The following is a 17,995-nucleotide window of genomic DNA, read 5'->3' as shown; positions in this document are numbered from 1 at the left end:
AGACAGGAGCTGTAGGTAAAGAGAGAATAGAGAATAAGGTTGGGATGATGGGATGCCGGGCGGAGCGGGAGGGAGAGTAGGATGGATGGACGGATGGATAGCTGGATAGGAGAAGAGCGGGATATCTCCTGCTGAGAGTGGAGAGACAGAGGAGTCCCGGCAGCGCTGAGGTCTGATTTACAAACCTCTCCTAATGCGAAACAAATGCTGTGGATGGGAATCTACACTCACTCGTACAGCAGGAGAGAGAGAAAAAAAAATCAGTGAATCCATGCCTCCAGTGTGTGAGGGCTGCATTTACAGCCAGACGTGCTGCGCTTTCCACAAACACACCACTGGCCCATTAACACAATCAAACTCCATAAAGATGTGTGTGCAGCCAGTGTTGTGCAATGCTCACTTCATGTAGGGCGATTAGAATTTTCAGCAAATCCATGAACTAAACTTTTTGGTATTGCTTTTTGTAGTCACATGCTATACATGTATAGTATGTATATCAGTCAAAGATGTTTTTTTTTTTCTTCCAATGTAGGCTACCACTGTAGAAAATGATCAATATGAATACATTTTACATGACATCACTTAAGTCTTACTTACTTACTTAACATATTAAAGTAGTTAGAAAGTGCAAACTTCAAAACAACCATTCAAAAAAAATATACTACAATTCTAGCATTTTATGTTTAAAAGTCACAAATCAATCGCTGTGGAATATTTTAAAATATTTAACAATGCATGAAGACAGATGTCAAATCGTTTGTAATATTTTGGTGGAATGTTTTATATTCTGTATGTCCTGATGTGTACTGATGGTTCCTGTGCTGCCTGAATGAAAACTTTCTCATTTCAGGTTTCAGTTCGTTTCTAATCTTTCATAAAACAAATTGCACAAGTATAACCCTGCCCATTAAAGTTAATGGAGAGCAGAAGGAGGCTTTGAGACGATCTCAGCTGTATGTTGGAAACGGGAACATGCTGCCTGCATTCACGAACCCTGGCCTTGCATTCCTTACAGTCTTCGCCTAACCAAAACTGATCCAATTTGCCTGGTTGTTATTCAAAAGGCACATGCACCCACGCCTCCCTATTGAGTAACAACAGACCCTCTCCAACCGTCTGGGATGTGTGTGTGTGTGTGTGTGCGTGTGTGAAATAACACTCAAATATTTAGTTCTGATAATAGTTGTGTTTATGCTGGTGCACATTTCTAATGTGTGGTTGTCCATCTTTTTTATGTTTAGATTGAAATGTGTAGGTTTGACATTGATTGTGTTTATTTTTGTAAAGTGTGTGTGTTCTGTGTGCAGTTGTACTTGCACTATACCATGATGACAGGCTCAGCAGGAGCATTCACACTGCCCGACAAAAGGGGAGTGTTGCTTCTTTGTGCTTCCAATCAAATAAAAGGCCTTTTTAGAGCACATATGTCCCTCTCCTCACAGTTCTGTCAGATTAGACTCTCAATACCCCCACCAGACACACACGCGCACACACACGCGCACACACACACACTCTTTTGGGTTTATTTTTTCAACTTTCCTCCTGCTTTGCTCTCTTTCCTCTTCTTCTCTGCTTTCTGCTGATGCCCTGGCTTTACAATGTCCACTACTCTTTCTTTCTCACCAGTGTCTGTGCATGTGCGTGTTCGTGTATGTATGTGTGTGTGTGTGTGTGTGTGTGTGTGTGTGTGTGTGTCTCAACAGAGACTCGGTGGAGCCGCTTTCTTCCGTTCTCTGTGCCCATGCAACATGTCTTACGACAGCACCAGCTTAGATCCCCCTCCTCTCCACACATGTTAAAGCCATTTCCCCATACAGACAGACACACACACATTCACACCCAGAAATACACACACACAGACACACACACACACACACACACACACACGGTGGAGGCAAACACCAGAGTTATGGTCATTACCAAGAACAAAACAACTCCCTGTTACTTGTGTCACCAGTGCATTCAGTATTAATATCTCTTGAAGAATGAATGGAGTACGAATCGGATTGAACTGAACTGAACTGAATTTAATTGAATTGACTCAATTCAAAGACAGAACACTAAATGAATTGAATTAATACTAAATCAACACAACATGCAAGGAAATGAAATGGATTGAACTGAATCAAATCAAATTGGATGAAATTGATTCGAAACAAATCAAGCCAAGGTGAATCGAATTGAATTGACACCAGGAAAGCTTCATTATACCTTCAGAATCATATCCAGTGTTCAAACCATATAACAAACTGTATTTAGGCTTCTTACAGGGGCCCATACTATGAACAAAAAAAATCACCAACTTTCTCATGCACACTTTTTCGCCATTCCCTGAAGTGCAATCCATCTTATCCATAATTCTGTGAAAATTTAGCTTAGGAAATAGTTTTGAGGTGCCGTGTAAAAAGTGTGTAATAGAGTACATCTGTTTCGACTGTAAGCCGAGTGCACACCCAGGCTAGCGGCCGCAAGGTTTTGGCTTCTCGACCGTTCTGTCCATTTATTTTCTGTGAGAGCGTGAACAGATTGCTGCCTGCCAAACACAGGTTAAGCTCTCTGTCGTTTTTTTACTCCTTACTCTCCTGATCTGGCAACCCTGCCTCTCGCCTCTTCCAGAGATCTGGCAACCCTTTACTTTCTGGCATAAAAGGTGACAGTCTTCATTAAAACCTCTTACAGACAACTGTCAGTTATCCTCAGTTCAAGGAAGCCAGCTGTTCGCTCACTCTCTATCTCCCTTTCTCTCTCTCTGAGTCTCTCCAGTGAGACGGCGTTCATGGTTTATAAGCTGTGTGTGTTCTGAAGAGTTTCAAGGTGAGAGTGTCATCTGCTCAGCTCGTGAAGGTATTTCTGAATATCATTATTTTGGGCACAAAGACAAAGGATCAATTAACAAATCATTCCAAGCGAGCGCCACGATACGACTCACATTAACTACAGCACAGACGACTTGTTAATAGCTGAGATACATTTACATATAAAAACAAACACACATTTTTACAGCTATTTTCCAAACTTGCTAATAAAGGTGCAACGTTGTACGCAGACTAGAGCAAAATGATGATATGATATTGATATCGTTATATCATGTAACACGTCACGTAACACGTCCCATTTGCACTTTTCTTTATACACTTTTATAACTCTAATTAACTTTGATGTTACTCACATATGGCATGTCCAAGTCGTTTATTTTCTTTGCTTTGTTGGGTTGAATCATTTTTATAGGCATTAAATAAAATTATGACCATATTTTTTCCCCAAGATATAGTTTTGTTGGAACATAATGTCTGACAATTCTGTGATTTCTTCTAAACATGTCAAGCTATTAATGTTTCTCTCTCAATAAGGTTAAATCTGACATTATAATTTCATATATTTTTTAATATTTTTAAAATTGTTAGTTTTATTATTATTTTGGTATACAACTTCTCACATACTTTCAATGACATGGTGTGTGTGTGTGTGTGTGTGTGTGTGTGTTTGTGTGTGTGTGTAATCGCCACAAAGCCAAAATAATTATTGATATACAGTATTCTCTGTATAATCATGAAAATGCCTTCAGGTATCATGACATATTTGCCATATTGCTCACCTCTAATTCAGACTCTGCAGAAAAACACATTTTCACCGCTTCATAATTTATTACCATGCAAAAACATTTCTTCACAAAGTTAAATAAGAAAAAGGGATGTAATTCTTATCTTAATGATGTTAAATGGGTGTTTTTATTTGTCATGCTCCTGATAAGAGAGTGAAGAAGAATGTACATAGTATTGTGCTTTTTACTATCAGTTCACTCCCTTCAAGGGGTTTCTGACATCTCTGACTGCCTCCTTTCCTCCCTGTGTCTCAGTCTCAGCTCCACTACTCCTCCACAGACACACAGACACACACACACACAGGCAATCCTTTACACAAGCATCTCCCAGAGAAGGTTCCCATGCCACAGGCGGAATCAGACAGTCCTGACAGGAGCGAGCGGCTGCGGCTTGGTGTGTGACTGAAGCTTCAAAAGAGCCGGGCTCAACACCTGCACCAAAACGGCAGCCGCTTAGCATGGCCAGCTCCATGCAGGCACGCATTAATGGCCTCTTAGAATAACGCAAATACCCCCCACTAACACGCTGGGCCAGACACACACACACACAAAACCACACATACACACACACAGAAAACACACGCTGGAGCCAAGTGAAGGAGCTAGGGAGCGTTTTTACTGCTGCGTCGGCTAATTTGGTAGTGGTCAGTGGAATTTGTAACACGGCCCGAGCCATCACCTTACTTATTCACTAGGCAAGCTGGCTGAAGGGGAAAGAGAAGCAATGTGCTTTTTCCTTGTGTGTGTGTGTGTATGTGTGTGTGTGTGTGCGGGTGTGTGTGTATGTACGGCATGAGCAACAGAAAGCTTGCTGACTGCCTCATAAATAAGAGCAGCAGAACACACCTGTGCTGGTGCTGTAGTGCGGCTCTGAGGCTGTTACCTGGCCAGAGATATATCTGCTGTCTGCTCGGCCATTAATCAGAACTAATGAAGCTCGCTCTCTCTCTCTCTCTCTCTCTCTTTCTCGCTCTCTCTTTCTCTCTCTCTCTCTCTCTCGCTCTCTCTACCAGTGTCTCTCTGTGTAGCTCCTTTATTCCCCCCTCGTTTCCCCCCCTATCTCTCTCTTACACGCACAATTTCTAAAAACAATTCTGCAACACATGAAAAGCTGCTCTCACATGAACTCGCATACTCACAACCACGCTTAGTTACACACCACATCCACCCATCCACATCTGAATGTCACCTGAGCAGGAAAAAAAAAGATGCAGACCTGAAATGGCTGGAGGCTACAGTAACAGCTGAGCAACCCTCTGCTGCTTCCTACAGGAGAGACAGACAGCGAAAGAGAGAGCAACAGAGCACCATTCTCCACTTAACACTCTTTTAATTACCCTCCACACAGGTCTGTGAAAACCTGCCATTCAGGAGCATTTCAAAACAAACCGTCTCTTTCCAGGTCCATCACATCCTGCTCTCCTGCTCCGACGCTGATATGTAATTAAAGACGTCTCCAAAATCCTCCTCGACAGCCCGAGACGCAGCCAAAAATGTAAATGACATTAACACAGAGACAATGAAATGAATTTTTAGGTTTTAAATGTCCCTTGTTTTTTTTTTTTTTTTTTTTGCCTCCGCTCATTTCCATAGCGCTTCTTTTTTCTCCCCACACCAACAAAAGCTCTGACCTTCTAAATGCTGGCATTTGTTCAGCTGAGCTCGGAGCGAGCCGCAATCGAGCATCTGCACACCGAAGAGAGGGAGGAGAGCTCGTCATGAAGACCTGGGCCATCACGTGCCAGAGAGGCAAACAAAAGAAAAACATTTTTAAAAACAAATCAGAAGAAGAAATGAAGAGGAAGTATCAAAGATGGTCATTGGTAGTCTGTTTATATTCGGAAAAAGAAAAAAAAATTCAATGTGAGTGTCTTTAAAAGAGAATCTCCCGGCACATGACTGGGGTGGCTAATAATCACCCGTAATCCGCCTCATATGGAAATATAATGAATGTTAAATGAAATCAGCAACAGGCCCAAATGACGCCCGAGCCCAGTAGGAGAACAGGTGCAGCGGCTGTGTGGAATAAGCTATAGGACGAAAACCGGCCCAGCACACAACTGTGCGTACAAAAAAAAGTCAATCTCATGCATTATTCAGCTGCATGGGATGGGGTGGGGGATCTCTCAGGGGTCAGGCTGTCCTGACCTCTGTGACAGGAAGTGAAAGGGAGATCGGTGGCTAGGAAAGCCCTGATCAGTGGCAAGTATTATTAGTCCCCGAGCCGCAGAATAAAGCCACAATCCTCTCCTGACACACTCTCACATGATCGCTAACCTGTCTCTGAAAGCTTGTGGAGCATCCATCACTTACAGACCTCTGTGTTACATCTTGCTTGTGCTCTCTCTTTATTTTTCACCTTCTTTACACATCCCCTTAGATGAATAATCTATGCCAGAGCAGTGGGAGGTGAAATATTTAAAGATCCACTGAGATCGATTCTGCAATTCTGCAACAGCTGTTAAATGCGACCAACTTTTCGTTCTTTTGCTGTTATTTTTTCTCTTTTTTTTAACCAAGCTGTGCTAAAGTCCAAGAGAAAATAGGATAAACAGATGTCTGGCTTGCCTACAGGAAAATAGGACACATTTGGAATGATAAGTCTCTTAAACTCCATTGAAAATGCCAGCAGCGTGATGGTGCCAGTTACTGCCCGCGCCTGTGCCAGCGAGCAGCGCGCCTGCCCTGAGTGCCATCTGGGAAAATGGTGCTGAGAATGTTATCGATAATGGATCACAAGTTCCTCTGGTCAGCATGGACCTGCGCTGCATAAGACTCTCTCTCCACTCTCTCTCACTCTCTCTCTTCTTCTTTTCCTTTCTTTCTCCCTCTCCTCCTTTCTGTTCCCTTCTCTTTCTCTCGTTCCCCCCAGTTAAATGTTTTGATTGTAACATAATCGGCCCTCCCTTGTCTGCCTAAACAATCCCCCCATTCATTTTCTAGATTCATTCGCCTCCATGTCCACGCAAACCATTATTTCCAAGCGCTTGTTGAACATGAGCACACGTAGGCCTCCCTGTTCCTGACACCAATCATTTCATATCTACATATCCCTCTGTCACAATTTTGGCCGACAGAAATGAGTGCAAAAAAGAAGTTCTGTGCTGAGGAATTGGCCCTTCACCGCTTGTCCCACCCGTACTTGCACTTCACATTCCAGGTTAAAGTTTCAGCACTTTTTTCAGGCCCCGTTCACTGGCTAAGAGTTCTGGGAGCAAAAGGATAAAATCATCTGCTCATAGTGGCAATACGTGGACAATGCAGTAGGCTAATGAAGCACGTCTGCCTTTGTGATCGCGTAGAACGGATGAAAACGATACTCTCAGCCTTTTCAGGCGACCCACAATGAAAATGTGAGCTTTTCTATCCACTGTTTGAACTTACGACAATATCTCCTCCTTTCGCCGCAGTCTCTTTCCCTGAGACTCAATCCCTCCTCCACTGTTCCTCTTTTCCTATTTTACTAGTGTTACACACATTGTTCGCCAGATTGAAGCACAAAGCGCAGACACCCGATCCCTCCAACTCTATTTAGGCGTGATACAAAGCCGAGCAATTTATGGGAAGAGCCAGTGCGTTAAATATCAATGACACCCTGTTGTACAGTGTTCAGCATGTGTCTCTTTGAAGGTAAATATATACTGTAAGCTCAGCTCGGCGGATGAATAGAGCTCACTGGATTTCAGACATCCCAGGAACTACCAAGAGGAAGTGAGACATGGTTCATCTTTTGCTCCAGAAATTAGAACAACCTCCCTATAATCCTTCTCTCTGCTCTTTTCTTCTCCCTCTCCTCTCCGCTACAGGGCAGTGTAACATAATTCTCAGCCTTCTATTAAAACATCCTTCTACTAATTACTGCTCACGCGCTGTAGCTGCACATCAGCGGGTCTGTTCAAATACTACAGTCAGTGATGTGGAAGAAAACAGAGCGCATGTCAAGTCAATCACCGATTTTACTCAGGAACAAGACAGTAAATAATAAAAAAAACACTACTTTTAAAGATCATAAAATGATTTTTTTTATCTATAAATATGGTTCCACTTTTTGCTAGTATGTATCCCAATAATAAAGTGTACTTGCTGTTCATATATCACTCTTTGGCAATGCTTGTAAAAACTGATTATCATGCAGAACAGCATTTCCAAACCATAACCATATGACGTGTGATGGGAGGAAATTCATAGTGCTCAAAGCATGTGAGCACGGCCATAAATTCAGGACCGAGGCAGTGAGTCTTTTTTTCCAACACTTGACACACACACATGCACACACACACACAAACACTCTGACATACACACACACACACACACACTTGTGCTGAGTGGCAGTAGCAACTGGCAGTCCCTATTTGATTACTAATAAGAGAGATGTTCCCTCTGTCAGATACCAAACATTCTCCACTAAGCAAACAGCTATTTCAGCTAGTCAAACATTAGCATTGCTGTCCAGCGGTGGCGCGTATTTTGCCTCGGCTCGCGACTCGCTGTCTTTCTCTCCCCAATCTAATTTCTCGCTCGGTGGACGGCAAAGTTCACGATGGGGAGATAAGTTTGCAACATCAACAGAGCAGAGAGAGACGGGGAGTAAGTGAGATAGAGCTGAGAGAGAGAGAGAGAGAGAGCGAGTGTGTGAGCGAGAGAGAGAGAGAGAGAGAGAGAGAGAGAGAGAAGGCTGTGCTCTCTGGCACAGAGTGCCAGTTGTTCGTGCTGTCTTTATGGAGCATGGTGGGCTTGTTCTACCTCACTAATCTCCAAGAGGCCCGGGCAGCGCTCTGGCACATCCCTACTCCTCAGATCTGCCCTCATCTTCTCCACGCTTGTATACTCTGCCAAGATAATTGGTGATAAGAAAGCACTCCAAGACTTGCTGAATGTTTGTAACCAACACAAAGTCGCAGGAAATCAAACAGAACTAAAAAGAAGCGGAGGAGAGCAAAACATCAATCACTGATCCTGCAGGAGACGATGTATTTAAACTCGCTAATGTTATCAACACATAAGCAGCAACAACCAGCTGAGAAACATCTCTCATTACCCAGGAGTAGCAGTATGGGAGCTCACACGCACATGCACACACCTTATAAGAGAAACAAGGACAGTGGGAAGCTGTGAGCATCACGTCTAGAGCCTACAGAGTAGATAACAGGGGAAGAGGAGATGGAGGTGAATGATGCACTTGTTAACAAATTAGGATGAAGGAGGGAGAGCTGTGAATCTAAAGCCAGCCGCTCTCTAGGAATAAATGCCTCGTTGCTGGGAGAGGAAGGGCTAAAGCAACTGCCTCCCCTGGCACCTCGAGCAATTACACACTCCCTGAAGACACCCCCAGGTTTCCAAGTCAACCCACCTGTGCAAAGACCAAAACACCGGGCCGCACCACCCATCACACAAAGACAACCCACCCAGAGACAACAGGAAACGGAAAACAGAGAGGGGCCCTTACCTGTCGATGATCACAGGGTCTGAAGGGGTTTCGTTTCTGTTCCCGCAACTTTTCTTGTCACAACACCGGCTGTGGAGGAAAAAGACAAACAAACAACAGCGGCGATGTAAGATTTGGTCTCAGTTCAGGAAGCGAGTGTTTTGTCTTGCTAGAGCCTGAATCCAAATCCGTCATTTGCTCTTTCCCTTTATAGTGTGAGGTGGAGGCGGCTGCCTGGCTGACTGGCTGGCTGGCCATCCCCAAATCGGGTGCCGCTGTGCCGAAACAGGGAACAACATGTTGCGGTGTTTGCATTGGTGCTGAACAGAGAACTGGGAAAGGGGGGGGGGATGCCAAGAGGCAGGAGGATCACTTTCACAGCTTCGCCTTTTGTTTACCTCTAATTGTCAAGCTGTTATATCTGGAGAGGATGCAAGATGCCACCTTCAACCAGTGCTTTTGTGGGGCACTTATTAATTACAGGCTCAAAAGCCTGCATCAATCTTTCACAATGTGCCAATGCCTCCATTTTGAGGCTGCTATGACGCTCCCATTATGAGTGCTTTAATTAATGCTGAAATGATACAAGGGGAAAAAATCTTATGCCTCTTGCATTTAAAGAAGCACACTTGTATAACGGTTACATGTCCAAATTCTCACCATATGGTACAGAAAAATATGTAAAGCTCCTTTAAGCTGACAGCTAAAGTGATTAAAGTGAAAAAAAAAACTGCACTCCACAAAAACACACGTGAAAGTTGCATGTACTCACAGCACAAGCCACAAGAACAATGTGTGTCTTATCTCTGTAACACTGCAGCACACAGGAAGAGGAGTATTTTGTATGTTAATACCTAAGAGCTCAGTGCTGTGAATGCAGCACATCAATGGGGACTAATGGCACTAAAGCAGAAGCTGGCAATGCAGCATGACCTTTGGGCCTGTAACTGATGCTTGATGTTAGTGGTTAAAATTGGATTGGTTGTACTCCTTTATTTCTGTCACAATTTCCCCATTTCTACATGACTTGTGACTTCCTAATTCAGCATGGCTTTAGGGTTATATCAGACATGTAGCTATTATCAAAATCCACCTTTCAATCATGATGATGCAATCATCATCATATTGATAATAATAATAATAATAATAATAATAATAATAATAATACATTAGAAATAAGGCTTTGTCTTTATTATAATGTCTAATGACACTATGCAAAAGTTAAGTTTGTGTCTGGAGCTGATTTTAGATCTTCGGTAACAATTCATGCTCTCTGTGCACTCCAATATGCCGCAGTCCGAAAAAAAAAAAAAAAAATCAGTGACCTGCTTCCGTTTTGGTCTTTGTGCAATAGTGCGCACTCCGTAAATCACAATTCAGAATCTTCTCCACATCCGGATGCTGCTCAGGTTATCCGGCCCAAATAGTCATTCATGTATTATATATATTATATATTATATATTATAAATTATGCATCGGATTATTATTATTATTATGATTATTATTATTATTATTATTATTATTATTATTATTATTATTATTATTATTATGCATCGAGCAATTAATTTTTCCCCAGAAATTATTTAAAATAAAATCAGGGCGAGTAAAATGTATTTTAAAGACAAATATAAATAATGCACCAAAATATGACACATTTTTAATGAGTGTATAATTTATGTTTTCCTTACCTGCACATAATTTCGTGTGTGAGGAGAACTCGGCACATTTCTGGATTTTTATCTTGGCCTTCATAAATAATAGCCTTGAAACAAACAAAAAGAGAGAGAGAGAGAGAGAGAGAGAGAGAGGGAGAGAGAGAAATTAGTGAGCAAACTGCCAAAAAACTGAATTATATAGCATATTTAATATATTGGTTTGCCTATAGTGAGCCTATAAGCTGTAAAAGGTAAAATGAAAAAAAATAATAAATAATAGAGTGAAAAGCAAAAAATTGCATCACGTGTTATAATCCATATTTTTTTTATAAATATTAAACTTGTATGTTTTATTTTTTCACCAATAATGAGTGAGTGATCAATAAGTTTTATTTATCTAAACAAAAATCTGCATCTGCTATATCCTATGAATTAGGGTTCAAATAAATGTAGAAATTTAGAAAAAAAAAAATAGTTTGAAAATATTGGAATATAAAAAGAAGAGCATGTCTATATAAAGCAGCGACATTATAATTTCATAATTTATCAATAAAGCCTCCCATACGGCATGACCTTTGTTATGTCCATAAATAAGTTATGATGGAGAAGCATATTCTATTTGAAATTAATATCAACGCCCGGCGCTTCACTGTGATGATAAATAATGTGACATTAATAGCACTTTATAAATGAAGAGGCGCATATGCTAAGCGTTTAGCTCGTCGCTGCATTTTATTTGAGAGGATGAGAGGGAAATGCTGGTGCATTAAAGGCGCTCGGGTGCAGATGGGCGCGGGGAGCGCACACATCACCGCGCCTATCATCGCCACACATTGGAGGGGGAAAAGTGCTAATGGCCAATCTGCTGTTTATTTTTGAGCCGCTAACAATGATTTTTTTTTCTTCCTCGTTGCTTTAGATAAAATCACGGTGTCGGGGGGTACGCTTGAGTAATTTTTGAGCATTGGCTTTAACAGATGGCGCAGAGCTGGAGGTGCGCTCTCCTTCACTTTCTCTCTCTCTCTCCTGCTCTGTCTCTATGTCTCTCACCCTCTCTCTCTCTCTCTGTCTCTCTCTGTCTCTCTCTCTCTCTCTCTTTCTCTCTGTCTCAGAATTAAAGCCGTTAATACATTAAAGGGCTGATAAATATCCGACAAATAAAATAAAATGGTATGAAATAAAAGGAATCACAGGCAGGCGCGCGCAGAATTCAGTGCTTAAAATTTCAAATGTTGTATACTCTAATAACTTTATAAATTATTTCTACAATTGTAAATATATAAAAAATTAAAGAAATGAATATTTAAGCCTTTAAATACGAAGGAGAGAAAGTTATTTGTCTGATGGCACTTTGTTATCTATCCTTACAGCCATGATTTATTTTTCACCCTGCCTTCCCACACACACACACACACACACACACACACACGCATGCTGTAAATACGGGAAATCCATAAAGTGTCTGTTCAGCGCCATTGACTCTTTGATCATTTTCACACCAATTAGGACATGGCCTATATTTATAATTTCTGTCGCACGTGCAACCCCAGTAAACCTGTCTGAACGAAGGAATAAGCAAATCAGAGCGTTCAACTTGTCGAGCTCTTAAACATGGCCATGATGGAAGGAAATGAGACGGTTAAAATGCGACATCAGGACGAGCGAACAGTACAATATCAACTCAAGTGGCCCTCTCAGGATTTTTCTCTTTCTATAAGCATATAGAGCAGGAAGGCACGAAGGCACGAGCCTCGGGCTATACATCATACGATTTTATAGTCACAGGAGCAATGCAATTAAATAAAACTGTCGCTCATCAGCCGAAAAATAAAAAGAACCCTTTTGAAAAATATGCATTATATATTATATGAAGATGTGCATGGGGAAAAAAATAATAAGGATTGCATTGTTAGCGTTACAAACAATTTAAGCCTGTTTTTAATCACAAGTTTTCTTTGGAAAAGTTGTGCATTTTCTTGCATGAATAATTTCACGCCAACTCCATGCGCACGATTTTGCGCCGTGATTAACTTCACGCGCGGCATTTCAAATACATCAGACTGTCTCCCAGGCAGTAAATCATAAAGAAATATGAACGGCATGGAGAGCTTAAATACGAGCTGAATAATAACAAGGGAAGAAAGAGAGCTCATTTTATCCCCCGCATTTAGAGAGCTGCCTTTCATGAACCCTGCATATCACTCTCTCTCTCTCTCTCTCTCCCTCTCTCTCTCTCTCACTCACTAAAGCGCGTGCTCACTCAGGTCGGGCTTGTTCCCCTTTTATATACAGAGTGGCTTTAATAATTAATACTAAATTACACAAACACACGCAAAAAAGAAAAAGCAAAAAAAATATTGAAATAAAATCCAATCTTTATCAAACATGCACCCTAAACATGCAGCAACAACAAAAAAAGAATATATATACAGCTCGAGGGGAAAAAATGCAAGAGTAAAACTTACTAAAAAGCTAAAATAAATTGCTAAATAATAATATTAATAACGCTAATAATAATAAAAAGGGTTCTTACCTGTTTTGTCATGGAATCGATTAACCGTACATAAAGATCCTGTTCTGTTCTGACGCCTGTGGGAAATGTTTCATTCAGTCAGCGCCATGGATTAGCCACACTTTACCATTTTCTCTTTTGCTTTTCTTAATTTTCTTTTTTTTTTAATTTTAGCATCATATAAAATCTCACAGCGAAAAAAGTGCACGGAGCTCAAATCATTCCAAATTTTTTAAAAAAAATACACCTAAAGAGTTATTTGTGCAGTGTAATAGATCATTTTTAAACTTCCATAACAAATATCCTGACTATAAGAGAACACTATAATTTTATAATTTCTATAATTTCTATAATTTAAAACAACTGATATGTTATTAAGTGCTCTTGTTATTAGTGTTCTTGTGTTGCTTATTGTTGGAGAATTATGATTATATCATTATTATGATGATGATTATGATTATTATATCTTGCTCCTTGTTGTCAGAATCAGTATGGTGGAGTTTGACTTACCGTTGCTGTATAAAAGCTGTAGTTTGTAATGTATCCCATTGTTAGTTTTTTCGCTGTTTGGTTCCTGAAAATAAGCACGGGTGGCAATCAGACTGGCGTTTTCTCAATTTCATTTCAATTCTGCATGTGCTCTAAATATCTGCATGATCTCATTTTCCTTCGTAGTTATGCACAGACACTCGAATCATGTGTCCAGCAACTTTATCTATGAAAATAGCTCATATCCAGAATCTATGCTGAGATTCTAGAAATAAGTATTATGCATTTTTTAAAGTCGAATAATTGTGCGTTATAATTTTGCACACTAAACTGTAGCCTATAATAAACGCGCTCACATTTTTTTACACTGTAGTGCACATTTATAAATTATGACATCCTTTAATAATCACAGATATGTATTTTATATATATATATATATATATTTATATATGTAGGAGTATGTGTATAATAACATTTCTGTTATCCTCGGTTCACATCAGAACTCTTTTGGCGCATGTGCGTTTCCCTAAGTTCTGTGAACTTGAAGGGAAAGAAAAAAAAAAGGAAAAAAAAAGATCATCTTGCGCGGCATTTCCAACAAAAAAAGCGGCGCTTACTTTCTCCTTCTCCACAAAGTCCACAAAAGCTGTCCTTTCGATCTCGACGGGCTGACCCTGTCTGTCGTACAGAGCCAAGACGAAGTGGAAAAAATTGGACTTCCTCAGATTGGACGGCGGCTGTTTCTCGTAATGCGCCCGCGCCAGACCCACTCCGCTGCGGGGGAAAGAGATGACAAACCGGGGTCGGTTAAACAGTAGGGACAGAGGGAGCAAGGGAGCAAGAGGAGGGAGGGATACACACCAAAAAGATACAGTATCAGAAAAAAAAAAAAAAAAAGCATGTAAGCTTGGTGGAAAGTGACCGGGAGAGTATTCTTGATTTGTCACTTAAACAGTAGTAATATGATGTAATGAGCGGCGGAGAGGTGCACGGGGAGACCGTAATTGATACATGGCATAAGTGGGGATTTAGGGTTGGTCTGAGAAATGCATGAAAAAAAAAAAAATCGGGATGATTTGGCAGACGTACCTTTGGGCGGCTGTGTTAGCATCCACCACCCCGGCCGTGTGCATCCATGATCGGACGGGGTTCATGCCGCTGCCCAGCGGCTCCTCTTTCATAGTCGTCCCCCCTCTCGGTATATTCTCCTGAATCCCAAACATTAAAGCGGCGTGCGTGTAAACCAGCTCCAGCCGACGAGGTCAAAGCGAAAAATCGGGAAAGGACGCGTCGTTTCTCCACGAGACGCACTCGGATCTCTGCGAGAGTTTGGTCGTGATTTGTTGAAGGAAAAAAAAAAAAAAAAGAAACAAGCCCAGTTCAGAACAAGTCTCGGCTCCTTCTTCAGCGCGTCCTGCGTTGGCACGACATGGACGATTTCAGTGAGTGGAGGATTCTCTGTCAAGATCTCTCAGCGGCTCGTTTGGATCGAGATCCCGTTGGAGGAGTCGTCGAAATACCTGGATGTTGTTTTTTTTTCTTTTCTTTCTTTAAAAAAAAATCAGTTCAACATCTCTTGTAACTTTGCGCTGTGATGATGCTCTCAGGCTCGTGTCATCATCCCTACAGGAAAAAAAAAAGCTTCAGGACACTGCTGAATCGACCACTTTCTGGCAAGGCGCTCCAGCTCCAAAAGACAAATAAACGGGAAAAAAACTATGATTTAGCGCGGAGGTGTTCCCGGACGCGGGAGAGAGCTTGATGAGGGGGGCCTTTAGCGTCTCTCGGAATGGATGGAAGCGTACAAAACTCAGCCCTCTATCCCCTAGGACTGAAGCCTTTCCCGGGAGCCAAAACTCTAGACCCGCGGGATCCGCACTGTCAGAGCGATGACGCGCTGTGGGCGGGGTTTTGACCATATATGGAGGAGAAGGGGTCTGACATTTCCGGTCGCTGGCGTTGCCCAAGTACCGCGTGAGTACACATACACACACTACAAGCAGACAGCGAGATGTACTTTTCTATTCACCTTTTCAAAGCATGAACGAGCTCGAGCTAATCAGGGGAGGGGGAAATAACCATCCTAAAACATGCACAGCTTTTGCACGCAGTGTGCCATCATAATCTATTGCTTGTTTTTGGTTTAGTTTAGAAATAAAAGCGCAGAACTACTGGGGTTTAAGACGTTACCATTGCACACAAGAGGAAATAACTGTTGTAAGAAATGTGAAGGGTGAAAATGGTTGAGCATTTATTTATCAGCTCTGCAAGAGCTCAGATGAGGAGGGCAGTTAGGGTTAGGTGCATCCATGCACGTTGTGGTTTCACGTGCAGAATAAAATCATTTATTGGCCCTTGTCATCCGCTCAATCACCGTGTCGTGCAAATGACAGTGACGGATATCTCGGATGCCTAATTGGCCCCTGTGTCGCTATGAAAGTCAAACGGAGCCTGAGTATCAGATACAAAGCGCACTGATCAATAACACGACTCGAGTATATTTCAAAATCACGCCGCCTATTTGACGAGTGCAGGTTTTTAAAAGTAAATCCCCCCCTATAATGGCTGTGCTGATCATCTACACAGGAGCGCGAGGCGCAGCTGAAGTTAGGAGAAGAATAACGCGCACAATCATCTAAACGTAGTTAGGCTGAGAAGTGTGCAAAACACACTCACACTCACACACACACACACTCACACACAGACTCTCTCTTTCTCACACACACACACACACACACACACACACTTATCCTCACACACGTGCCGAGTGGCGCACAAATGCTCAGAAAAACCGCGATGCTTTTTTGCAAATCGCGCTAAAATTGCATGTGAAAAGTGTGGAAGGACTCGAGGGATCCGCTGCGTCCACCCTCTCGCTCCATGCGCCTTTTTACAATAAACACAGCGTTTTAAGGACAATAATGCGCCCAGTGGTTATTTAGTTGTGTGATATGGGAGTGTAAGGTGTTTCTTTTCTCTTTTTTTGCCACTTGGCAGGGTGTGTATTGATGTTAATATTTTAATGAATGGTTGAAAATCGAGACTCCGATGTGGGTTATCTGGGGAGCCGGAGCGCAGCGCACTGGAGGGAGGGATGCGGGGACGGAGAAGAGAAAGAGAGAAAGAGAAGGAGAGATGTGTGTTTTAGAGAGTGAGAGAGCAATCTGTTTGTGCTGGTGTTGGGGGGTTAATGACTATTGCTAAAGATAAGTGAATTATCAAAGCTGTTGCTCGTCTGAAAAGTCCATTACTTGCCTGCTCGTCCAGTTAAATACGTAAGTAATCCAATTATATTACATAACAATTTATTATTATTATTATTATTATTATTATTATTATTATTATTAATAGCAGTAGTAATAGTAGTAGTAGTAGTAGTAGTAGTAATCTTTAATTCGGTGTAACAAAAAAAATAACACGTTTATGTAGGCCTATTAATTTATTATAAAATACACCATACAGAGTGTTTATTATTAACTCGATGTTGTATCTTGTGTCTTTAATTGTCCATGTTTATTGCGATTTATTTGTCTTTATTATTATTATTATTATTATTATTATCATTATTATTATTATTGAAAATTGTGCTGTCATAATAGCCTATAACAACACAAGTAGCCTAATTAGTAATATAATTTATTAAGAAATGCAAAGCACTTTGCATTCCAGTTTTTTTTTCTTCATATTATATGTGCCTAAATTTCCCTCCCAGTTTCTCTCTGCTTGGCTAACCGCAATCTACAGTATCTTTAATACAGATTACACACCAAAGCGATTTCAATCTGATTATCAAATTAGGGTTTTAGCCTAAATCCTTTTAAAGCTGATACTGTTGACTAGAGAGGGGAGGGGAGGAGGGGAGAAAAGTTCAACAATCCCATCGCGAAGGTAACGATCCCCTCCTAAAAAAAGGGAGTTTTAAACCTTATTTGACAACAAATGCAGCTGCCCCTCTATTTTGGAAGATATTAAGGCGAAAATGAATGCAAATCTGTGTTCAGGAGCCATCTGGCCAGAGAGAATCAGCTGCTCCGCCTGCATCTATCTCGGCTCATTTTCCAGCCTCATCTGGAGCTGAAAGCGTGTGCACCAAACACAATAATCCGCCAAGTTTCCCTGCACTCCGACATGCTGAGAGCACACGCTGGACTTTTATAGCTTTAGCTTAAATACTTTTTTTCTCTTTGTAACCATTTAACTGCTTTTGCTAGATTTAAAAAAAGTCAGATTTCTAGTAAAGTAAATCTAGGCCTTATGTATTAATGTGTAAAATATTGTAGGATTTACTTATTAAATATTACTCAGGAGACACC

General features: G+C 41.3%; 1 protein-coding gene across 15 annotated transcripts in view; it reads right to left on the bottom strand.

The window, feature by feature from the left end:
• The window catches only part of ebf3a (EBF transcription factor 3a), a 95,191-nt gene extending 79,684 nt beyond the window's left edge, over positions 1-15,507 (bottom strand). For 9 of the 15 annotated variants that reach the window (XM_026915562.3, XM_026915570.3, XM_053238423.1 and 6 more), the window contains exons 1-6: positions 14,772-15,506; positions 14,300-14,456; positions 13,704-13,767; positions 13,215-13,270; positions 10,715-10,788; positions 9,048-9,116 (exon numbers count right to left, since the gene is read on the bottom strand). In XM_026915562.3, coding sequence (XP_026771363.1) covers positions 9,048-9,116; positions 10,715-10,788; positions 13,215-13,270; positions 13,704-13,767; positions 14,300-14,456; positions 14,772-14,905 — 554 coding nt within the window. In that variant the 5' untranslated portion in view covers positions 14,906-15,506. Of the gene's footprint in view, positions 1-9,047; positions 9,117-10,714; positions 10,789-13,214; positions 13,271-13,703; positions 13,768-14,299; positions 14,457-14,771 lie in introns of all 15 variants that reach the window. The other 6 variants (XM_026915573.3, XM_026915569.3, XM_026915572.3 and 3 more) reach the window with 2 other exon arrangements.
• Between the last annotated feature and the right edge of the window lie 2,488 nt (positions 15,508-17,995).

Source organism: Pangasianodon hypophthalmus, chromosome 12 (assembly GCF_027358585.1).
Source record: "Pangasianodon hypophthalmus isolate fPanHyp1 chromosome 12, fPanHyp1.pri, whole genome shotgun sequence".
In the NCBI taxonomy this organism is placed as follows: Eukaryota; Metazoa; Chordata; class Actinopteri; order Siluriformes; family Pangasiidae; genus Pangasianodon; species Pangasianodon hypophthalmus.
Note: the sequence above shows the minus strand (reverse complement) of the source record. Positions and strands in the feature narration are given on the sequence as shown.